Source organism: Vanacampus margaritifer, chromosome 7 (genome assembly GCF_051991255.1).
Source record: "Vanacampus margaritifer isolate UIUO_Vmar chromosome 7, RoL_Vmar_1.0, whole genome shotgun sequence".
NCBI classification, from domain to species: domain Eukaryota; kingdom Metazoa; phylum Chordata; class Actinopteri; order Syngnathiformes; family Syngnathidae; genus Vanacampus; species Vanacampus margaritifer.
Window position 1 is genome coordinate 21942166 of NC_135438.1, and position 26020 is coordinate 21968185.

Consider the following 26020-nt stretch of genomic DNA (forward strand, 5'->3'; position numbering starts at 1 on the left):
GTGTGTGTGTTTTTTGTAGATCAACAAATGCAAATATAAATAAAATAAACATGAGCAATTGCATGTAATTGTCTTGTCAACACTGAATGTATTTATAACTTTGCATCAACTGTGCAAGATTGTGGCCATCAATATTAGGTAAATGTCACCAGTGAGTCACCAACCTAGTATTGAATAAGAAATGGTCTTGATCACACAGTGTAGGCTTGGTACGATATTCACAAATTATTTGGATTATTTTTTATTTTATTTTTTTATATCGCCAGTTATTGGCTGAAAATACCACATGCTCACTTTTGTGCTCAGACCAAAGCAATAAAAGTATTACTGTGGCTTTCTCCTTTGGCATCTCTGTGGTAATTAATTAGGGAACTTCATCATTGTGAGAAAAATATAGCTTTTACACCATCTTCTGGCATCTAATCGTTTTAAGTTGTCAATTACTTACAGATTTTCAACTTTCACGACTGGGCCCTTCCATCCATCTTATGGAGCTTATCCGTGGTCGGGTAATGGGGGCAGAATCTTCATCAGGAAAGCCCAGATTCCCTTCTCCCCAGCTCTACCAGGGGATCCTGAGGCATTCCCAGGCCAACCAGGAGGAGGTCTCTCCATTGGTCATGAGTGCATCACGAGCGCGAGCCTCCTCCTTGTGGGACACATCACCAGGACGCCTTGACATCAGCCTGGCGGTCATTTGGTCGATGAGGACGTTGGTGATCTTGATTAACAGAAATATGAGAGTGCTAGTGTGAGTCATAACTTGGGTTTGAGTGATAAACAACTAATAGGGCAGACCCAAATGTACAGTGTGAGCAAGTTGCGCTTGTCCAGTCTGCACCGTGTCAACACTTTGATGCTAGATTTGACTTTTACCAGGCGATGAATTTAAGTTGTCTAAGTGATCAAATACAATAATGATCTTATATTGAGGTTCATTTAACATCACCAACATGTTAACAGTTATTGCAGTTGAAAGACATATATTTGCACACAAGTATTTGACATGAGTCAAAAAGCATGTTTTTCAGGTTTAAGCAAACTCTGCGCTCTGATGTGTGTTGTTGATGCTATGCTTAAGCACAGGGATGTGATTTGACCAAAGTGAAATTATCTGAAAATTTAGCCGGGGGTCTGGGGGCCAAAGGGGGGCGAAGCCCCCCGGAGCTCATGGGTTTTCCGTGTTTTTAAGTACTTTCAATGCACTCACATGACAAAGAAATAGACAAAACAACAGCATAAATTTTCAATGTATATTGAACTATCCCATATAAAATGGCAGTTTTAGTCAACTCAAAATCAGTCACATTCAAAAACATTGGACTGCCTTTGCTTTTAAAAACTATCACTGAGAATATCATCATATCTAACTAATGTGATTACTAAGTTAACACATAAATAATGTTGAAGAGTTCAAATTTCATGAACAAATAATTGTATCATGACCAAATGAAAAGTAACTCATATTAGAGCATACCACAAATGTCTTTGTTATAGCAGAAGATGTTATCTGTCGGAGTCATGTGCATACACAATGAACTACTAAAAAAAAAAAATCTGAATTTTTTTTTTATTGGGGGGATAAAAAAAGCGGAATTCCGCGAATTAGCGGAAAAATCACATCCCTGTTAAGCAGAGCTCACTGAGGGCATGAACCCATGCCGCTCCTGTCCGGCTCTAGCTCTGAAAATGCACGTACACGTGGATTTGCAGCCACTCCCATGTTTACATACCATGCAGGGTCCTCAGAAGGTTAACTGCTTTGCAAAAGGACAGGCTATTTCAGTTTCAGTTTTACTCTCCGAGCGAATGACAATCATTAATGATGAATATGAAGAAAGATAAGAATATGTTTTTCTCTGTTCTCTCTCTGAACTAATGAAAGATTTACACCATGGTGGGCAATAAAAATAGAATCACTGTTGTATTGTGACCTTTCTTTGTAAATTATTGTTCCGCTTTATCAGTCTAACTAACTGGAGAAGAATTCTCAGTGAGAGACAAAGCCAGAATCAGTATTTGGCATGGTACAATTCCAGGCATTCATGCTCAGTCTTTATAGTAGAGTACAGTACTTTTGAATGGAAGCAGCCTTTACACCTCTGTAGCGTGTCAGGCAAAAGTACAGTTTGATAACATCACACACGTGTCTTGTTGTGGTTTGTGGGGGAAAAGCAAGCCTGCCAGTAGAGTCACATATCGGAAATGCTTGCATACAAGAGGTTTGCAAATATGCTATACTGCATTGTGTGTTTAGGAGCTGACATATGTAGTGTGGAAATAATTCATTTAAATCAGACAATGAGTCAAACTTTGAAACAGTCAATGACAAGCTATTCACAGGTTCAAACTGCTGTATAAACATACTGTATGGTCTGATAGATTACAGTATTAGGAAGGAGGGGCTTAAAAGGGTCTAACATCAATATTGTCTTAGTTGTATTAGTGTATGCTTGCTGTTTCCAGCCATGAAAGATTTCAACCCTTAAGTAATCTCAAATATACACAAACAACAGCAATTTTGTTTCCCACAAGAGAACAGTTGACAATTTGTTTGAAGTGCATGGGAGTTACTAAATTTGTGACCTCCAAAAACATGGTTATATTCAATGTTTAATAGTGTAACAAACACATATAGTGGGTTGAACAAGTGGCTGTACAGATGGATGGCACACCCACGACGCAAAGGGGACATACTGACTTTGCAGGGCAACTATATACATTAGTACAATTAAAAGAACAGACATGCACATCGTGTTCCTTATTTAAAATTACTTATTTATTTATTTTGTCATACATCTGGTTTCGGAAGTGTGTGGTACTATGTGTGCCCCGAAGTAGTGCTAATGAAAATTGTGCCCCCCACCCTCCTCCAATGTTGGCCATCCCTGGTGTAGACCATGTACGATGCATCGAGAGTAATTGTTTAAAACAAAGGCAAAGCAAAGGTCAAGTAAATTATTATTTTTTTATACATGACAACCCAGCCTTTTCTTTCTTTTTTTGTTTTACATGTCTGTGTTAAAATAGAGTACAAGTCAAAAGGTGTGACAGAAGCTCAAACACTACTTACATTAATGCCTTTTTGTTGATTATTGTCAGGAATCAGCCACATCACTCAGGTGCACATACAGTGGTTGGATGTGAAACATACATGACTGGTACATATCCAGTTAGTTACAGATATTTGCAACCTACTGTACATTGACAAAAATGGGAGGGCAGTATTTTAATGTAGGCCTTCATTAAAGTCAACAATTGCAGTAAATTATTGCCATAAATATTACATTCAATTATGATGTAGATGTGTGGGGAGCATCGGCTGCCCTGTTTTCTGGTGCACATGATGCGAGAAAGAGAACAAAACAAAGGCAATCGCTGCCTACTTTTCCAAATAGAACAATGCTGTTGTGACTCAAGCACTACCTCCTTCACACAGTCACGTCCATTTGCTGCCCCGATGTGGCATTTGAATGTCATGGCATGCCATTATGCCAAAAATTAGTTCCTCAACAACAAACAATAAGGTACTATTTTTGGGTGCTTTAGTTATATACTGCCAACATGATTTACATTTAAATCACGCAGAACTAAAATACACATTTTCATTTCATCATTTACAGAGGGGATATTCAAATGTGCCCTGCAACGTATTAAGTAATAGAAAACAATAAATTGTGCATTTGTGGCTGAGGTCACCTGTGAGGTGAGATATGGAATAAATGTTTGTTGGGGCTTTGAGTAATTTAACAAAACTTAGCGGCTAGCCTAGCTAACAACAGCCTTGCACTGTGATGGATAGCAAGTGGTAAAACAGGGGACTTAATAGTAATAGTATGGAATATGCAGTCGTTTCCATGCAGCGATCCTTTTTTTGAAGGGATGATCATGACGCGATACAAAGGCGTCATATTTCAATAAATGGAATCAACGACGTCTTTCGATAAACAGCTTAAGGTAGCGAGACACAGTAGCAACATAGGCTATATCAGAACCACGTCGGCGTGAAAACAGGTTTGAATTTTCACAGGCTTGACAAGTTGTGTTACCTTGTTTGTGATTAGTTGTGTTGAACGTCAGTCATTCGCGCACGTACGTGATGTGTTAATTATTGATAGTGACACGTACTGCATACTGCAAACGTACTCCCAAATCATCAGTCACAATCAGACGAGCAAAAATGATTTGCGTTCAAAGAAATTCATTGGTTCCTCTCTTTATGACGTCTCTTTAAGGTGTGCCATTGTACATACAATATTGCAGTGCTAGGTCACAGATTGACTCGGCATAGAAATTTTAACATTTGAATTAAACCATCAGAGTATATCGGTAAGCACAGAAATATTCAGATTTTAGGTTAGCTTGAATTGTAGTTTAAAAAAAAATACAATAATAATAATTACCAATAAATTCTGAAAAACGCGTCTACATGTTGATTAACAACACAATACAAAAAGCAGTAAAGGCAGTAAACAAAACAAAGCAAAAAAATACTTAAAACTACTAACTAACTACTAAAAATACTTAAAACAAAACTGTTACATAGACAATGCAATATTCATACAATACAATAGAGCAAGAGCAGTTTTTTGTGCATGTTTAGGCCCCAGCTCTCTTGCCACTTAATGTAGTCAAGCAACTTAGAAAAATGATTTGTAGACAGTTCAATAACGGATTTGAAATAAGAGTGACTTTTGCATTTGGAAATTACAGCCATGTGATGTGGGATACATCAATTTTCTTACACGTTGGTGTAAATATTAATACAATATTACAATGTCATCTGACTGTTTTGAAATGTTACCATTTTATTAGCCCCAATGGAAAGAGCTGAAGACCAGGGAGAAGATGAGAGTGCAATGGAGGCAGAAGAGGACGAAACCGAGCAACAGGTAGGAAATGGACAAGCCGCAAATGATGGTGAAGCAAAAGTGTCTCACTTTCCAGAGGTACATGTTTGGCACTGTCTAAATACATAGACAATATATTTTAGGATATTTTATTGATTTACTTCTTAAACCAAATGATGAACACAAAATCACCATCAGAGTCATGTGCCTTTATTTTCGTTGTCAGTGCAAGTCTAGTGCAAAACGAAGTCTAATGCTGCATTCGAGGAAAGTAGGAAGTCAGACTTTTCTGACTTCATACCAGCAAGTGAGCACGAAAACGCCCCCTTGAACTCATACATCTGAGTTGCCAAGTTGGGGGTAAAAAAGGACCCGACTTCACCGACCGACTTTAATCTGACGTCATTCGACAAAGGCGAGCCCCATGGAGAGACAGGCCATGAATGGCAAAACACAATTTAAAATATTTTAAACAGATATTTATTTATACGTATGCATTATTACTTTAATTTAGTAAGTTGAAATAGGTTCACGTAACACAATGTGATCTGGACTTACTGTGTTAACCAGAAAACAAACAATTAATCGGAATCAGCCGTCTTTGTTGTTTACATTTGCCTCTAACGCTTTGAAGACAGAACTGGAGCAATCCGAGTGGGATAAATCCGACTTCCCACCTTCCTCGAATGCAGCAAAGCTGTACGCATGGGTGGAGTTTTCTTTCTTATGTTATTTTAGTAGACTTTACGCTGGCAGAATTGGGCGTAATAGGCGTTTGCGCTGTTGTGCACCTTTGTGGGCTAGAACAAAGTGTTTTTTCGGCCAATCGTAGCGGCATCACTCATTTGCAGTCAGTAAACCTGAGTACGCTGGGCTTGACATTGCAGAAACAGAGATAGACTTGCTCGGGTCGTGCATGACCTTGGCAGATAAACTTAAATATTTCCCTGTGCGGATGTTGTGATCCAGGCAATTTGAAACTACTTTGCATCCACGACGTGTGGGACCCACCCTCGGTGTGTTCGTCACAACCCCCACCACTCATTATTAGGGCTGTTAAAAAAATAGATTCTGCAATATATCGTGATATTACAGCGCACAATTCTTGTATTGATTCAATATGCGGCTGAATTGATGTTTAAAGTCTAAACATCCATTTATTATGTAAATATTCAACAAAACAAATATATTTCCATCAAATCTTACAGTATACATGTACAAGTTTACTGGGAAGTATTTTATTTTCTAAATTTAGAGTTTTAAAAAAATCACAATAATGAATCAACAACCCCTAGTCATTGTTGAAAAAAAAATATATTTAGTATGATAATGATAATAATCTGTCTAATTAATTAATTTCTTCAATGATTCCGAGGAATTGTCCCACGCTGTTGTCAAATTTACAAATGAAATACGATAACATTACACCACACAATGTCCACAGCGTGCCGATATTACTGCCCGCGCCTCTATCAAATGCCAAAATCTCATTATATCACCTGCGCTGGCTGCAAAATGAACCTCCTTTTAAGCAGTCTAAAATGTCTGCAGGAAAAGTAGGAAGTTGGACTTTTCCGACATAATACCATTCGAGGAAGGCGAGAAGTCAGTCTCCCAGTTTTGACCTCAAAGCATTCAAAGCCTATGTAAACAACAAAAATGGCTGATTCTGATCAAATGTTGTTCTGGTTAACACAGTCAATTGAAATCACGTTGAGTTGTGTGAAGTTTTTTTTCAAATAACTAAAATGTTATGATAAATACATACATAAATAAATGTGTTTATAATCATGGAAATTATGTTTTGCCATTCACGGTCTTTGTCTTTGTGACATCAGATTTAAACCTGCTGAAGTTGGGGTCCTTTTTTTTTTCCGACTTCGCAACTCGGATTTCCAAGTTCCCGTGCATACTTCCTGGTATGAAGTCATACTTTTCCGACTTCCCACCTTCCTCGAATGTAGCATTAGTCTACTTTTTGTGACTATTTATTGGCCATGTACTGATGGGCGCAACAGCTAGAGATGTTGGAATGGCCAGGGAGGCGCACCATGTACCTATATCCAATTCCCAAGCACAGAGGCTAGACTAACACTTGCCCCGGCACAAAAATTGAGATGCTTTTTCTGTCTTAAAGACTGATGAGCGCAGTCGACTTTCTGTTACCAAATTGCTAGATGCACACATGAACACCCAACCCAGAAAGGCGGGCTCCGAATAGCGCAGAATTGGAAAATTGAGATGCGCCCATTTTTTTCGCTGACCACACTTCCGCCAATCTTATGAAAATAGAGCCCTTTGTTTTAAACCTGTCACTGTCATTGTTGTTACAGGATCAGCCTGGAACTCAGCCAGTTGATGTGGGCACACAGCCAGATAGTAGTGCCGAAGAAGACCCTGGTCTGTTTATTACAAAAATACTGGGTTATAAAGATATATTGATAAAAAAAATAAAAAATAAATGCAAGTTCATAATAATAGTAATCCAAGCAATTGTGCATGAAAATTGAATGATAATGTCATCTGACTGTTTCGAAAACTTACTAATTCATTAGCCCCAATGGAGATAGCTGAAGACCAGGGAGAAAATGGTGAGGGAATGGTGGCAGAAGAGGTTGAAACCGAGCAACAGGATGGAAATGATCAAGCTGCAAATGTGTCTCCCTTTCCACAGGTACATGTATGGTGCTGTCAAAATATTTACAATATCTTATTCATTTATTTCTTTAACCAGATAATGAACACAAACTCACCATCAAGACATTGTCTTTAACCAGTCACTGTATCTTCTTGTCAAAGGATCAGCCTGGATCTGAGTCAGTTGATGCGGGATCACAACTAGATAGCAGTGTTGCTGAAGAAGACTCTCTTGCGAACATTGAGTCTGGTCTGTTTATTACAAAACGACTGGGTTGTAAAGCTATAGATAAAAAATATATAAGTTAATAATCCAACCAATTATATATGAGAATGGAATCACAATGTTCTCATGATTGTTTTGAAAATGTACTATTTCATCAGCGCCAACGGAGAGAGCTGAAGACCAGATAGAAGATGATGGGGGAACGGGGGTAAAAGAGGAAGAAACCGAGCAGCAGGATGGAAATTACCAAGCTGCAAATGATGGTGAACCAAGTGTGTCTCCCTTTCCACAGGTACATGTTTGGGACTGTCACAATATCTCGAAACATTGGTTGATGAAGTACTCACTTTTTTTTTTTACCTAAGTAAAAGTACAGATATTGGTGAAAAAATTACTTAAAAGAGAAGTCAACCCCCCACCCCAACCCCATTTTTTTTTATATTTTTGCAAGCCCCTAAATATAGGATTCTGGTTGATATTGTGTTAGTGTAATTTGAGTTATGAAGCAAAATCCAGCATTTTTATCCATCGCAGGCGGCGGCCATATTGCCAATTGCTGTCGACTGAAGATGACATCAATGTTGCTCATGTCTCAGGTAACAACCAATCACAGCTCAGCTTCAGAAAACAGGTGAGCTGTAATCGTTACCTGAGCCCTGATCAACATTGATGTCATCTTCAGTTGACAGCAAGTAGCAAAATGGCTGCTGCCTGTGATGGATAAGAATGGCTGGATTTTGCTGCTTAACTCATATTCCACAAATGTAATATTAATCAGAATATCATGTTTAGACCAGTGAGATCACATATAATATATTATTGTTTAAGGTTGTTTATATTGTTTATTGTTTGACTTCCGCTTAAAAAAATCTACTTAAGTAAAAGTACTCAACTTGACTTTTTTTTTAAACGTAAATATCAATTAAAAATGCTTAAATCATACTAGAATATATCCATAGAAATAACTAGCATAAAAATACTGCACGAATATATTTATTTAGAACTGAGTGCAGTAAACAAGATGAGAGGTGGGTTAAAAAGTGGAAAATAAATGGTTACTTTCACAAGTTTAAAAATATATATATATATTTTTAATATGTATATTTTGTTGATTTGACGGCAAGTTTTTGAATGCATGCAGTTCTGGCGTTTCCAATACCGCCTTTGTTCAAAAACACTGGAGTCATTTTGCTTCCCAGACACAAATATAGCTCTTGTCAAGTAGTGCCCTGGGTCAACAGTCTCTTTGTCGGAAGGCTCTTCGTCATCTTTCTGGCTCCTGTCGGGGCTGCAGTTATCCAGAAAAATATCATTCGTCGTGTTGCCTATTTTGCCATCAGGTGCCCGCTCAGCTAGGCTTCATTTAATGGCGTATGTCATGTAGGCTCACCCATGATTTCCATTAGTTGATCACCTGCCACTGGAGCGGTGCAGCGCTGTAGTCAAATGTCTCATGCATGACAAAATACAGTATTTAGAAAAACGGTGGGGGAAAAAGTAGTATGTAACGTAAACACAATTGGAAAAGTAGTGGAGTAAAAAGTAAAGATACCCACTCTCAAATGTAGTAAAGAAAGTAAAAAGTATTCCTTCATAAGTTTACAAGTACTTCAGATACAAAATTTACTTAAATACAGTAATGAAGTAATTTTACTTTGTTACATTCCACTTCTGCCTAAATAACATGGTTTAACATATTTTAATCATTTATTTCTTCAACCAAACGATGAACACAAAATCACCATCAGATTCATCGTCTCTAACCTGTCACTGTCATTGTTGTCACAGGATCAACCTGGATCTCAGCCAGTTGATGTGGCCACACAGCCAGATAGCAGTGTTGCTGATGAAGGCGCTGTTGTGAACATTCATTCTGGTCTGTTTATTAAAACACTACTGGGTTATGTTAAGCTATTGATAACATTTAAATGAGAGGTGTCAGGCGATTACATTTTTTAATCGTAATTAATCGCATGACTTCAATAGTTAACTCACAATTAATCGCAAATTTTATATCTGTGCTAAATATACAATAAAAATGTTGTCTAAAGTTCACACTCTTGTTAACATAAAAGTGGAAAAAATGTTAAACTAATAGAAACATGGCTACAGCTTTTAGTCATTGATACAGTAATTTCATAATAATTCATAAAATTGGTTTAAAATTAAAAAGATGTACCATACTGTAAAAAAACGAGTGATATTGATTTGTGTTGAGGTAATTTTTCTGCCACTAGACGGCATAATTGCATTTGTTAGACGGTGACAGCTCAGTGCATTTTTCTTTCATATTAAGAGCTATCTAATCTTTAACATGAAGTCACTTGTGAAACTCAAACTAAAGTACAACTTGACCCCAGTCTCCACAAATATATGCAATTATGCATTATTATTAAATTCATTAAATGTTGCGACTGGAATTCCCCCAGTACAGGCTTTTCAAGTAAGGGGCGGTCATTGATCACGCGTTAAAAAACTTTGTGGCGTTAAAGGAACTTTAAATTAATTCAAAATTAAACGCACTAATTTTAGCACCCCTAATTTAAATGCAAGTTAGCAATAATAATCCACCCTATTGTATATGAGAATGGAATCACAATGTCATCTGCTTGTTTTTAAAATGTACTATTTCTACAGCACCAATGGAGCAAGCTGAAAACCAAGTAGAAGATGGTGGGGAAATGGGGGCAGAAGACGAAGAAACCGAGCAGCAGTATAGAAATAACCAAACTGCAGATTACAGTGAAGTTAACGTGTCTCTCTTTCCACAGGTACACATTTGGCACTGTTAAGATATCTAAACAAAGTGTTTTAGGATCTTTTTTCGGTTTGTTTTTAAACCAGTCTTTAACACGGCACTGTCATTGTTGTCACAGGATCAGCCTGGATCTGGGTCAGTTGATGTGGGATCACAACTAGAAAGCAGTGTTGCTGAAGAAGACTCTGTTGTGAACTTTCATTCTGGTCTGTTTGTTACAAAACAACTGGGTTATAGAGATTGATGAAAATGAAATGCAAGTTAATAATCCCCCCCACACCCTCTTCCAACTATTGTTTCAGGACAGGACAGCTATTCTGAAGGTCTGTCATCAACCTTTAACATACTCGAGGGAAATGAGGATGGGGAGCCAGTTATAGATGATGACGAGGAAGAAGACTTTGTTATTCTTGATGCTGAACATGTTTGTGACTTTTCCTTTATTTGTAATAATTATTTGTGGCAGATAAAACATTGTTATACATTAGCACACACATGTCTCTTATTTATGCAGATAATAGTATGGACTTAGGGCTCTGATTATTTTTTTTCATTTACTAACAGCCCATGGTGGCAAAGAAGCAAGAAGCACTTAAGATTCAACTTGTCAAGGAACTTGATAGGCTTACCATGGAACTAAGAGAACAGGTGAGATACTCCATGTATAATATTTGTCAATTTCTAACATTTTAAGATCTAAGTCACTGTGTTGGACTTGCTCACATACACAATCAGGTAAAAGTCTAATGTTGCTATTTGTGTAACCTGTGCAGAGGGGATTGGAGAAGACAGAGGCAACCCAAACAGAGGATTTATATTTAGAATTGTACATGGAACAGCAGAGGTTAAAAAGACTCCAGACAATACTAGATGAGCAACAGAAGACTAAAATTGTGGCTGAAGAAAAACATAGACAGATAATAGATGAACTGAAGGCAATTAAGGCTTGCCATTCCAGCATCACCAATCGGTGCACCAAGACCAGGGCCAATGGTGAGACAGTCACCCATATTTGGGTTAGTTTTGTTCCCCCTTACTTTTACATAAATGGTATCATAAAAACATAAACATGTACTTAACCAATACCAATGTACTATATATCAAGCTAATAAAAAAATAGCAACAACAAATTATATATATATTTTAAAAAGTAAATAAAATACATCTTAGATCAACAGAGATTAACAGAGAGGCACAGGGAAGCACAACATTATCATATATAGCATCTACAATCCTGTTAGGTTTAAGAGATTGTTTGTGCAATATTAAAAGTGCATTCAAGTAGAAAGGTGTTCAAAGTATGGTTGATACAAGTGTGATTGCCAGATTTTTTAATTTTTAATTGAGCTTCTTTGTAATATTGTAGAATATTTGTAAGATATTCCAGAGAAATCAACTCCATTATTATCATACACCCACCAGCGACAGAAGGGCTCCAATATGTTCTTCCTCACCTTAAGAACACGGTACCAAGCTTTTTTAGTCAGCTTTTTGCAAGCCATGGTGAGTAAATGTTTGCTTGCAGTTTCTAAGTATGTGTGCCCGGCATTGCCCGGACACAGTGACAGAACGAAGCAACCTGATCTTTGAACTTTAGTTACCATGGACATGTTGTATTGTTGTGGATAGATTTTGATCTGTTGAATATTATAGCACAAATGAAACAGTGACCTTTGAGGCTTGGCAAGAAGCACAAGTTACTAATATCAGATGATATAACTTTCAAGAAAGATTTACCAAAGGAAGATGACTTTAGATTGTAAAGGAGAGGCATTATTTCACTATGTAAAAACAGCTTCAAGATGCCTTGATAACGTCTGGCATTCTTTTGGGCAAACATAAAGAATGATACATACTGTTTTTACAGCATATTTCTTTCCACAGTAACATTGGATCATATTAGATGCAGATACTAATAGGCTAATGGTAACACAGACTTTTGTAAGATTGACAACTAGTGGTTTGTATCCCGTGGGTGCGTCCCTACCGGCATTAAGCAGCTGCCTCCCTCAGCGGTGGGTGTTTGCTGTGGCTGGTGCTTGTAGCTGCCGGCTGCTTCCTTCTAGTAGCAGAAGCAGAGCCCACAGTGTGGACAACATGCGGGCACTCCAGAGACCCAACTACTTGTATTTGTATACAAGCCTGTGAAGGATTCTCAGTAATGATGGCCATTGTATTCTTAAGGCCCTGAATCGATAAAACCTGGCTGTTACAACAATTTTTGATGGTGGGACTATACTGCATTCCATTATACAGTACATTTAAGCAGCAGATGTCAACGTGAGAGGCTCTATTAACATGTCTGTGTTTTTGTTGCGTAGTGTCCAAGTTGCAGACAGAGCTAGAAAAAGTGAATCTGCACGTCGTCTTCACACAAGAAATCAGTGAAGATTTGCAATCTAATGTCAAAGCAACAAGGAATGTCACAAAAATATTACGGACCAAGAAATCAAAGGCTGAAGAACTGAAGCTCAAGCAGGTGAACTGGTTCAAATGAAATGCAGCGGACACACAGTCACAATCTGTTTCATAAAGTTTTCCCCATTAAAATTAGTGGAACTAAAATAAATCCAATGGTAAGATTTTTCCCATCAGAAGACACCTAAAACCAAGCCAAGCCAAGAAATAACTTCTTCTTTGAAGCAGGCTGTATCTATGGAATATTTCAGCTTGAGTATCCTAATGAAAACTCCATTGAATAATCAAATGCTCGGATGAAATACAGTTTTGCTTGGTTAAAGAGCAGTTTTTCTTTTCCTTTCAGCTTGACCTTTTTTCATTTAACCCTATCTTATGTATCCTCCATTTTACTCTCTTTCTACTTGGTCTCCTGGACGCACAAATTGTCAACCTTTGTCTTAATTATCATGTCAACCAACTCCCTAGCTTTTTTCCGTCATAGTATCAACATTCTAAGTCCCTACTCTAGGCTCTTTGCACTTGGTTACTTGATTGAAGAGATAATAAATTCAAAAGTTAACAAACCACCATACGGTTTCCCTTTTTTATATGATCACGTTTTTATTGCTTAAATTTACTTGTGCATAGCAGAAAACTATTTTCTTGTCTAGAAACATTTTCAGTGGCAGGCAATTTCAAACACATATATATACATATATATATATATATACGCGAACCGTCAGTCTGTCAACAACAATGGCGGATAGCCGTGTCGTTTTGCACAGACTTCTTAGTTTGCTTATGCTTTTGCAACAAAATATTTTGCTTCTTTACTCCCACATTCAACAAGCGGTGTAGTAATTGAATCACCCACCATTGTCACTTCCCCTGTGTTCGTCTTTTTCATGTTGTTTTGATACACGGAAAGCCATGTTTGTTCTGTATAGATTGCAATAAAATAAAAATAAAAAAGTGTCAGTCTTCTGTGCTGATTCTTCTACGCTTTCCGTTAACTCCCTGTGGCTGCGCCACAGCGCCACTCCAGACTTGGCATATACATTACAGCCGTTAAACGTCCTCAGCGTCTTCTCTTTGGACATATCCAAGTCTTGAAATGTTTCTGTGTACGAGATTTGTTTGAGGAACGTATATTGTGGAATACCTTATTCGCAGAGATCGGCTCAGTGTTGCCAAACCGGAGCTAACTTTTTTTTTTTTAACAGCAAGGTCCATCACTAAAATAAAATAAAATAAGTGTGTTAGTTACACTCAAAACACCCACTGACACACAACTTTTGCGAAGAAGCATTGCGCTTGATATGCTGTGTCACACGTCATTGGTGACGTCATTGACCCGGAATGAATCACGCCTCAGTATGTGCTTCATAAATTTCTTCCTGTATTACTTGACAAACTCTGAAGCCTCAGCACGTTACGACCCATCACTAGATAACACTAATGCCTACCAAAATGTAACGGCAATCCTCACTTCAACATAGTTCCTTGGACCAAAGATCCACAAGATGATGCCAAAGCAATAGTTTTTAGTTTGGATATAGCTTGACCATAAAAACAAAAAAAGTGAATAGGTGAGTTTGTCAGAGAATAAAATAGAATAAGTTCCCCCTAAAAAATATGTGAACTGGCAAATTTATGAATGCTCTCTGGCTCACTGTATAAAATGTTTTAAGTGTTTCTTAATTACTCAATGGATGCTGATTAAATGTTCTTGACAATTGTTCTACCAACAGGATATATTTGTAGAGCGCCTCACTAAGGAATTGGACAGACTGACAGAACAGATGGACCTATATGAGGCCCAGACCAATGCCCAAGCAGAGACTACACAAGCAACCAAAGAGGCTCTTTCTGAGGTACAGTTAATACTGCACAAAATGGCCACAATCCTCCAACATCCCAAAAGATCAGGTTAGCTGAAGCCTCTAAATTGCCTGTAGGTGTGAATGTGAGTGGGAATGAATGTCCGTTTATATGTACCTTGCGACTGATCGGCGACCAGTCTAGGATGTAGCCTACCCAGCCACTCTCCCCAAGTCAGCTGGAAAAAGCTCTACTTACCTGGCAGTCACTCTAATAAAGACAAGCGGTGTAGAAAATGGTTGGATCGATAGATATATTTTATTATTCCCATGAAAGACTAACCCCTTTGTCTTTTATGCAAATGTTTGTTCAGGCTGAAATGCAAATGGAGTCTCTGGCGATGGGACAAAAGCAGTTGCTGCAGCAGTGGAACAGCAGCCTGCTCAATATGAGGAAGCAAGATGTAGAATTTGGGGCAATACGAGAGGCTGTTAAGTAAGAATGTTTTACAAATATTGGAATTACATGTTCCTGTATAATAGGAATTGGGTGGCTACTCACATTTTTTTCATCCCCTCGATGTGTCATAAAATTACAGAGGTTAATGATTCATTGTACATTTTTATAGCCCACTCTATGCTACTATAGAGGTGAGTAAGAAAGCAGCACAACCTTATGTTCTAAACTACACCAGTGTTTCCAAAGTCTACATATCATTTGCACTTTTAAGAATTTGCATGTAGCTATTTTTAAATGGTCGTTGAGACTGTGAGAGAATGAGAACACCCTAAAATATTTCAACCTCCAATTTGATAAAGGCTTTAAATTACTGTCACGGTGAAGAAACAATTACATTTACGTTCCTACAGTACAGTACATGCTTCCACATCACTTTGTCGCCAAACGTCTCCTTAGGATTAGAAAAAAAGTGCTGATGTGTGTTGTTTGTGACGAATTACATTTTCAAGAAGTTCTGAAAGTCACCACAGATCCAAAGCGCTACACACCTTCAAAAGAGTGCCAACTGTAAGCAGTGATGAGAAAGTTCATTTTCAACACAAACTCATTCAAAGTTCAGTTCACAAATTTTGAAATGAACCAGTTCAGCTCATAGTACATCTTCTCCAATCTCCACCCCCTCGCAAAGTCCAAATTTCATAATGCATGAGGCTGTGCGAGTCACTGTGGCTTGTGTTGCCAAATAAGACCTTTGTTCCTGTGTTTGGCTGGGTTTTCTCTTAGAAATCGTCAGAATGACACATTCACAAAAACTTTCATCAGGCAGAAATACACTTCACCCATGAGTTTCTAGCTTGTTAAAAATAACATAGTAAAGACAAGTATCTTGTCTGTCTGTTTGCCTGTCTGCCTATCTATCTATCTATCTATCTATCTATCTATCTATCTATCTATCTATCTATCTATCTATCTATCTATCTATCTATCTATCTATCTATCTATCTATCTGTGTCTATATCTACACGTTATTTTGACTTACTAAACTGTAATAAACTTTTACAAAATAACTTGATAAATATGCTCATGCCATCATCAAACACATGATAAAGTCCAAATTTGAGTGCACACTGTCCTATTGACAGCAACTACAGTACATGAAATAACCAAATGTTTGACAATGGTGCATTTGATGGATCAATAGAGTCATGCTTGCCATGTTTCCCATAGTGTGGCTGAGCACGAAGTGATCGTGCTGGACAGAGAGATTGAAGGCAACAAGAAATGCCTCTCTGAACTGCAAGAGAAAAGCGAGACGTTTACCATGCTTCTTAACTGCGCCCAGTTGGACCTCGATGTCACCAAAAATATGATCAAGCAGAAGCAGACCCAGCATGAAGATCTGCAGGACCAATACAACACCTACATGCGTGCTCTGGGCCAGACAGAGCGAACACTCGAACAACTCACTAAGGTTGACAGGAGACTATTAAGGAACGGCTACGAATTTATCGAACGGATAATGAAAATGTCTTGTCTTTGAATCATTCAGGAGGATAACGGCCTACAGGTTAAGTTGACTGAACAGAGGCGAATGCTGGAGAAGAACAAAAATAAGCACCTGGAGTTAGAGAACTCCATCACGACCCAAATGCTGCAGAAGCTCATGGACAACAAGGCTGCTCAGTATTACCAGCGACTCACCAACAAGAAAGCCGCGCTCAAGAAAGAGAAGGTAAACTTCTAAAGGGCATAGTTAATTCACATAAAAGTCACACTATTTGTACCATAAACTGAGGCCACTGAAAGAATATCTCAAAGTACAGTATAAGCAAGTAAAACAATGAGTTGCAGATAATCAGTCAATCTCGTTTTTGTTAATGTAAAGTTCCTTTAACACCACAACATTTTTTAACACGCGATTAATGACCGCCCCTTACTTGGAAAGCCTGTATTGGGGGAATTCCAGTCGCAACGCAGCAGACACGGCCGCGTCAAAATTTAGCACTAATAAATTCAACAATAATGCATATATTTGTGGATGCTGGCTTCAAGTTGTATTTGACAATTTTAAAAATGTGCAGAATTTCACAAGTTACTTTTAGTTAAAGATTAGTTCTAGCTCCTAATATGAAAAGAAAAGTGCACTGAGCTGTCACCAATATCTTACAAAAGCAAGTATGCCATCTAGTGGCAGAAAAATTACCTCGACACAAATTAATATCACATGTTTTTACAGTATAGTACATCTTTTTAATTTTAACAAATTTTATATATGAAATGACTGTATCAATGACTAAAAGATCCAGCCATATTTCTATTAGTTTAACATTTTCCCCCACTTTTATGTTAACAAGAGTATGAAAACTATAAAAAATATTAGTATTCTACATTTTATTGTACATTTAGAACAGATATGAAATTTGCAATTGTGAATTAACTAAAAAAGTCATGTGATTAATTACGATAAAAAAATAAAAAAATCGCTTGACACCCCCAATCATTATTATTATTATTATTATATTATATATATATTATATTATATATTATACTTCGTTATCCTTTTATTGGTTTTGCAAGAAAATTTGAGTTGAAAATTTGAGCAGATTGCCCCGTTTGCAAGCATTTTTTTTCATATTTGTTTTTGCCTGTAACTTTGAATGATCTGTTAATATTTAAAAGCATATTCACTTGATTGATTTCATACGGAAAACAGCTGCTTGTTTAGTTTGCATTAGTGGCCGTCTTGTGGCCTGCGTGTCTTCTCATTGTGTCGGCTCTACTGAAAATTAATGGGCAGTCAGCGGAAATTTTCCTGGCGACAGTGCCCCTGGGACAGTTTCAGTAGGGTGACGGCCCTGTGACCTCGCAGCTGAGCAGCACAAATGAATGAGTGGGTCTCAGTGTACATTATACAGACATACAATATGTTTTTAAAAATTAAATCCACCTACACGGTGATGCTGCATCACTTAGCAACCACCAAAGGGAATTGATCAATATGTGTCGCGTAAGACCCGGAAATGTATTTGCATGAGGGGTAAAACGGTTCACTAAATCCATGGTTTGGTTAATGTCTTGGTTTTATGGTGACAGTTTTCAGTTTGGTTTAGTTCACTGGGAAATTAAATTAAGTGCTGTATAGATAGTTAGGTTAAAAGTGGAAGAACGAACACATGACATATTCTTACAGAATTATTCTAAATGTTTTTTATTATTTAAATATTGTGAATTAGAATTGTCTATCGATGGCAGCGATGTATAGTACTATGCAGAAAATTAAATGTTCTTCCTTTGGATAGCAAAAGGTACAGTAAACCTGTGTACCCACCAGAGGTGGGAGTACAGCAAGTCACACAAGTGCAAATAGATTTGAATTAACATATGAAATCAGCCTTCATCATGTTCCGGATTCCCTTTCTTCATTTAGGTCTTTCAGTTGTGGCAATTGGAGAGTTCAGTAATGGCGGCTGCCCTGGAGAGCAATGTGATCAACGAGAAACTGGAAAACTTGGCTCGAACTCAGAAGGAGCTTGATGAAGAAATTAGAAAGTACAACAAGGTGGTTGCATCTAACCAGACTAACAGTTCATCTATCGATGCACTCATCGCACAGAAGCAGACCAACATTTCAAACATCAACAAGAAAATTGATATGATTGCAGCTCGAACTGGGGTAAGTAATTTTTTTAACTTCCCAATTATTAAAAAAATCATTGTAGTGTAGGAATTAAAGTTCTTGGCATCCTAGATATTTACATTCAAAAGCAAGGAAAACCTTTGGTACTGATGGGTTAATGTGTCAAGAAATTGACTTCACGAGGAGGCACAAACTGTACTCAGCAACCATCCCATCCGCACACTTGCTGGAAAATAATCTGACCCAGATGATGGCAACAGATTGATGGCTATTGTTGGGATTCTCCCTGACCAGACCTGCATGTTGCAGTTTATCTTTGTCATCTAACACTGCAGGCAAATGCAACCCAGACCGGATTTTTTTGCCCAAATGCCCAGTATCTTTACCTTTTTATGTCGGTCTGAATGGCTCAATTCCGATTTTTTCATATCCGACCTGAGTCACTTTGGCTACGTTCACACTGCAGGGCGTGATGTCCAATTCAGATTTTTTGTTAAATCCGATTTTTTTATGTACTGTTCAGATTAAAAAAACAAATGTGACATCTAATGTGAACGCAACGCCCCCGTGATGTGACTCGCATGCGCAAAGAGCACACGTCGAGTGACGTACATCCAAAAAAATGTTCACGGAAGTAACCCGACTTGCAATGTTTTAACGCCAGCCAAACCGCTGTGGCAAGCGATATATGCAAATTTAGCTGTGCTAACGCCCTCTCCTGGTTGGTAGACTGTTTTCACGCTCGCTCCTGGTTGGCTGCTTTCCTCGGCTTCCTCGTGCGTCAGTTTTGAATGTGCTGTTTACAAACAGCAACAGAAATCTGTTGGACTTATTTTTTTCATCTCATGTTGCTAGAGTAGCCAGGTTGGAAGAGGTAATAGAAATATTTGGGGGAAATGAGGGGACACTCCTCAACCTCCTCATTTCATTGAGAAGTCTACTGAAGATGACGTCGCGTCATCGCCGTTCGTGATGAACCATCTGCAGCTCTAAATTTCATGTTTCAAGTGTGATTAGATTAAAGACAAATAAAAAATTAACACTGTTACTCAAAACAGCTTTGTATATATTCACAGAAGTGTTAGTAGTCTCCCTTCCAAGCACTCACTGCAACCCGCGCAGAGCGCATATCAGACTTTTGATGACATATGAACCGGATGCGTGTGGATGAGCGTTCACAGTGCAGATGCATCGTATACATATCCACATACAGAAGAGGCCCAGGTCGGGTGTGAAAAAAATCGGAATTGTACCGTTCACACTACATGAAAAAATCTGATATTTGTGAAAAAATCGGAATTGAGCTGCAGTGTGAACGCAGCCTTACATTTGTGGTCCTAGATCGGATGCATATCCGAATTTTTGTCTGAACGGTCAGGTCGCATATATCCGACCTTGACGTCATCAAAAGTCCAATATGAGCTCTGCAGCGTCCGCACCGGCGGGGGCATTAAAACTTGATTTATGCTTGATGCATCCCCGAGGTCTGCACGGCTCAGGAAAGTAGACGTACGTGAATCGGCAAAGTTGTTGTAACAGTTGTGACTTTATATTTATTCCCACTAGAAACATGAAGTATAAAGATGGCTTTTGTGGTGGTGATATTAGTAATTTAGCCACGCAGACGTCTCATTTATTACGCGTGGCAATGACGTGACGTCATTGTAAGGAGGAAAAAAAAAAGGAGAGGTCACCGTGAGATGAGGTGCTCAAACAGGCTCGCTTCATTTTCTCGAAATAGTATTTCTACCCCCTCCTGCATCACTTCTCTGTAGATATGAAATGGTAAAAATATGAGCCTCGACGACCATACATATACACGCTGGGCCATACATATTTACTTCCGCAAACACAGCGTTGTGTGTGACGTAGTCTGCTTATACGGTTCACTTTGGGGACGCATTACGTCCACACAGCAGACAGACTGAGTAATATGTAATGTGAACGCTTACTCAAAAAAATCGGATTTCACCACAATATCGGAATTGAGCATTAAGACCTGCAGTGTGAACGTAGCCTAATATATTTATATATATATGTGTCTATGTGTGTGTGTGTGTGTGTGTGTGTTTTCAGCACGAAGATCTCAGTCCGCTGCAAATCAAGGTAGAAGCAATAAAGACTCAAATTGACGCATTATCACAGAAAATCAAGAATGATCAGCAGCTGTGGCTGAATCATCAAGGAACACTTATAGGATTAACCCTGGAGATACAGACACACAACAAGGAATATAACAAACTGCAGACAAAATACACAGTGATCTGTCAGAAGAAGATTTATCTGGAACGTATGTTACATAGTCAATGAAGCAAACACAAATGGTCAGATATGCAATATTTGCAACACATAATTCCTGAGTGTGATTTCTTTCTTGCAGGCCAGCTTGAAATCCTGCATCGTGAGGAGAATGAAGTGGAGAGGAGCAATAAGATGCTTCAAAGAGATTTGCTAAAGCTCAACACTCTTCTAATGAAGAACACGCAGCTGCGCCAAGCATTGGAGCAGGAGAACGCTATGATGGAGACTGACTTCCTTCACAAGCTTAAGGTATACTGTTGCTACTCAATCTCTTTCAACAAATTGTTGCTGAATGCTACTGTGTCACAACATCATGTTTAGGAAGCAGAGAGGGAGTCGATAGAGATGGAAGCAAAACTGGAGAAGACCCAGGAGGAAAAAGAGATACTTATCAGCAGTTTGGTGGAGGCTGAGTCAGTTGTTTGCTCGATATCAATTCCTTTTTTTGCTCAAGACAACTAAAAGCCAATTCCTGAGACATTCCACATATATATATAAATATATATTATAACACATCCAATAAAGCGAACTATGCAAATATGCCTGTGTTTGATGTGATAGGCGTCAGATCATGCTGTGGGAAAAGAAGACCCATGTTATGAAAGAGACACGTTTAGTTGTGCAAGAGGATCAAGGAGACATCCAAATAATGAGGGATGATGTTCACCGGATGGAGGTATGGACACACTCTTGCCCTTACAGATGTGTAATAGTCACAATACAGTATGTCATGTTTGAAATTCCTCATTTGTCCCAGGGTCTTTTTTATTCTATACTGTATAAGCAAGTGCAATTGGCAGAATGGTTGTGGCAGGTCATCTCCACTACATTGTGGGGCTGGGACATGCTAAACGCAGTAATACGTTTTCCTGACAACCCAAGGGAATATTCAGTACGTCTGAAAAGGCACCTTCTTTGGTATTTCTGGCATCGGTTGGGTGTGGTCAGCAGTATTTCAGTGGCGTTCTGGACATTATTTGTTATAATGCATCTAAGCGCTATTCTGCAATTGAGCACATGGTGAGGTTTGTGTACATGGGTGATCTGCTCTGCAGTTAGCAATGGGTAAGAGAATCCATCGCAGAGAATCCTTCGCATTTACATCATCAAAAGTTTTGTAATATACGCTGCATTAATGAGCTGTTTCAATCTAAAATTTAAAATTATATATATTTTATACTAATATCTCTCGTTAAAGGGAAAGTCAACTTTCAACTCAAATTTCTTGACAATAATATGTTCTACGCAGCCCCACTAGTCTAAATACAGTATCCTGATTTATATTGCGTTAGTGGAGTATGAGTTATTCGGCAAAATCCATCAGTTTTTATCAATATCAGAAGGCGGCCATTTTGACACTTGCTGTTGACTGAAGATGACATCACAGTTGCTCAGAACTCAGGCAATGACCAATCACCGCTTTCTGAAGCTGAGCTGTGATTGGTTGTTACCTGAGACCTGGGCAACTTTGATGTCATTTTCACTTGATAGCAAGTGGCAAAATGGCCGCCCCCTGAGATGGATAAAAACGGATGGATTTTGCTTCATATTCCACAAATGTAATATTAATCAGAATGTCATGTTTAGACTAGTGAGGTCATATATAACATATTGTCAAGGAATGTTTATGGTTGACTTCCCTTTTAAATGTCTACAACAAGTATGTACTGGGTGTCCCATAAGTTTATATATATATATATATATATATATATATATGTATATGTTTTTTAGCATTCAATTTTTTTATATTTCAGGGACCATAACAAATGCTTTTGATTACAGAGCAAAAAATTGAAATCACAGAACATATTATTGTAAGGAAAATTATGGTGTCAAATTCACCTATCGTCTCAGATAACTTATAGCTCCTGTTTTGAAATGGAATGTGCATTATTAGGATGGAACGTGCATAACTAGGCTTTATATAGTTGGTCTGAATAACACACCTGTGTAGCTCACAGGCCTCTTTCAAAGATGGCTCTATTTGTTTCTAATGAATTATGGATCTAGATAGCTGTAAAATATATATATATATATATATATATATATATATATATATATATATATATATATATACACATACGTGTGTGCACAGATGTCTTTGAACGAGGATCCGAACCCCCAAACTGCGTGTGTCCTACGCTGTTACATTGGCATGTACGTTTGTCAGTAGGGCTCTTTAAAACATGAAATGAAAAAAAATATTAACAGAGAGAACTTCTAATTGTTTTGTTTTTTTCCACAGTGTGTGCAAAAACTTTCTAGGAGTTGCTCATGCAGTTTACAAATGTTGAGAGTTTGTGGAGTATGTACTGAGCATGTGTTTAAATTGCAGCGTTGGCTCAATCTGCTGTTAAAGCAGCGTGAGCAGCTGATGCGGGACAGTGTATCAGTTGTGGAACGGAGGGGATACATCGTAGAGCGCAACGATGTCTTAGCTCGTAGTACTAAAAAGCCTACCACCACGGGTGAGCTAAATCTGCTGAATAATGGCCTCCGGCGAAAGATCAAAGAAATACACAAGGTGGGGAATCCGGGCATACAGTGTATGTATTGAGGGCCATTGTACAACTACCTGACGTGTAAAGTTTGTATGTTTCAGTTAGTGAAAGAGTATGACCAGGAGATCAGAGAGCTGCAAGATGGTCAGGTAAGTCAGAGCATCCTTTTTATCTTAAGACTTTTTCTATGAGCTGGAAATTCAAACTTCATTTCTGGTCCTGTCAGCTTTCTATGTTGTGTGCAATTTTAATTTCCAGGAAGAATTTAAGAACAAGGCCAAGAGTATTCAGGAGATGATTGATGGAACACCATCCACCACTGCTTCACTTCAAGCTGCTCTGCAGGTTGAGACGGAACGAGTGCATAGTGTCAGCAGTATCATTCAGCGCGTGTGGGTAGAGATGCCCAAGCACCAAGGGTCACTCTGGAAGGTGTTGCGCTCACTGACAGAACACGCAGACTCCGACGAAGGAGGCACCAACACAATCAGATAAATAAGCAACAGCAATACAAGAGCATTATAAAAGAGAGGACATTACATAAAGAGGACATGAAGGTAGTTGGTTTGAGAACAGAGGATGCAGAGGACAGGGTTAGATGGAGGTAACTGATTCGCTATGGCGACCCCTGAAGGGAAAAGCCCAAAGGGAAAGAAGAAGAATACAAGAGCATTATTGGTTGATGAAGAGTTACCACTTACCATAATGTAGGTCAGTAATAAAGACATGATTTGTACGAACAGTTTTTGTGACTTGTGGTTAGGTTTTACCAGCTGCAAATTTCCTCTGATCTTAAGACATTAAAAAACTGCTGTCTCTCAGGATGCCCTAATGCTGCAAGGTTCTAGCAATTCATTTACAATATCTTTCTTCCCGGTATATATGCGAGTGGCGGCACGGTAGTTGACTGGTTAACACGTCCGCCTCCCATTGCTGAGGACGTGAGATCGAGTCTGGACTTCGGCCTTCCTAGGTGGAGTTTGCGTGTTCTCCCCGTGCCTGTGTGGGTTTTCTCCGGGTACTCAGGTTTCTCTCACATTCCAAAGATATGCATGGCAGGTTAATTGAACACTCTAAATTGTCCCTAGGTGTGTTTGTGAGTGTGAATGGTTGTTCGTTTCTGTGTGCCCAGCGATTGGCTGGCAACCAGTTCAGGGTGTACCCCGCCTAATGCCCGAAGGCAGCTGGGATAGGCTCCAGCATCCCTGCGACCCCTGTGGGGAATAAGTGGTCACGAAAATGGATGGATGGATATATGCGTCATGTAGGGATGTCCCGATCACACTTTTCTTTATTTATCCGAGTCCGATCCACCTCATTTTGAGATCAGCCAATTCCTAGTCACTATCCGATACCTCTGCATTTTATTGAGGAAAAATAAATTGTTTTATTTATTTATTTTTAAAACTACCCCACCTTTTTTATGGTGAGTGGACAGTGGTTAAACTAAGTAAAACATAGAACCCCCTCCCTTATTTTAGCACATTTTAGCACATCTGTGAGTTACTCAAAGGGCTAGTACAAGAGCTTTATTTTTGAGAACCTACTGTAGCCGTTTTAAGGAATGCTACTTAACACAAATTGATGGGCTAACCTAATGTTTTACTTAAGAAAGAAAAAATACAGTATAGGCTTAAGAAAGAAAAAATACAGTATAGGCCTATGCGTGATACAAGCCTTCACAACAAACAAACGGCTGCATTTGAAGAGTAAGCAAGCAAAAATGTATTTTATCTTACCATATCCTGACTTTGGGTTTGGACTTGCATCAGGCTAGACTGCCAGCGAAGGACGTTCCACCCTCCGTATTCGCGCTAGGCGAGGTGAGGCGAGGCGAGGCGCCAGGCTCCCTTCGAAGGGCGTCCAAAGTCGCCTGCGCAGGCAGGGATCCGCGGGGAGGAAACGAACGAAGCACGTCCACAGCTGGATCCGCCGGGATGGCACGAAGCACGTCCAAGTCGCTTGCACCTAATGTCGGCGGGGCTGCCCGTCAATGAAGTTCAGTGGTGACGCAACGCATTTACTGTACAGTGGTACCTCGGAGTTTGAACATAATTCGTTCCTGCGAAGTGTTCAACACCCGGAATTTTTTTTCCCATAGGAAATAATGTAAATGCAATTAATTTGCTCCCAAGCTCCAAAATCAGAAAATTCCTATTTTAATTTATATTTGTTTTTTTACATTTACAGTACAGTACAGTATTTAAACAATAAAAATAACTTACTTTTTTGTTGTGGTGTGATATCATCAGTGTATGATAAATGCTATGTTAATGCTAGCTTTAGTTCAGTGCTGAGTTTGTGTATTTTACTTTGGGCATATTGTTAGACTACTAAGCGGTCCTTGCGTGCGTTGTTTAACGTCAGGCACGTTGCTGAACAGCTAAGGGGGGGGGTCCTCATGCCAGTATTTACAGACGTAGTCACGGT

General features: G+C 38.7%; 1 protein-coding gene and 1 long non-coding RNA gene across 5 annotated transcripts in view; one reads left to right on the forward strand and one right to left on the reverse strand.

Moving 5' to 3' along the window:
• Positions 1-4206, reverse strand: part of LOC144055146 (uncharacterized) — a 21084-nt gene extending 16878 nt beyond the window's left edge. The window contains exons 1-2 of the long non-coding RNA XR_013294782.1: positions 4050-4206; positions 449-721 (exon numbers count right to left, since the gene is read on the reverse strand). This is a non-coding gene — a long non-coding RNA (uncharacterized LOC144055146). The remainder of the gene's footprint in view (positions 1-448; positions 722-4049) is intronic.
• On the forward strand, positions 3818-24332 carry LOC144055145 (coiled-coil domain-containing protein 40-like). Of its 4 annotated transcripts, none has more exons than XM_077570875.1 (25): positions 3818-3957; positions 4816-4892; positions 7184-7250; positions 7406-7524; positions 7650-7737; positions 7872-8005; positions 9502-9589; positions 10351-10484; positions 10590-10677; positions 10774-10895; positions 11036-11119; positions 11245-11464; positions 12793-12950; positions 14623-14745; positions 15066-15187; positions 16379-16622; positions 16701-16883; positions 18579-18824; positions 20865-21078; positions 21169-21338; positions 21411-21502; positions 21651-21765; positions 23425-23613; positions 23692-23739; positions 23849-24332. In XM_077570875.1, the coding sequence occupies exons 2-25, from the start codon at positions 4821-4823 to the stop codon at positions 24083-24085; spliced, it is 3357 nt and encodes a 1118-aa protein (XP_077427001.1). In that variant the 5' UTR covers positions 3818-3957; positions 4816-4820; the 3' UTR covers positions 24086-24332. The 4 variants fall into 4 exon arrangements, with proteins under 4 accessions (XP_077427001.1, XP_077427000.1, XP_077426999.1 ...); XM_077570874.1 differs by having other exon boundaries at positions 3887-4014; XM_077570873.1 differs by lacking the exon at positions 3818-3957 and adding an exon at positions 4253-4329.
• The last annotated feature ends 1688 nt before the right edge of the window (positions 24333-26020 follow it).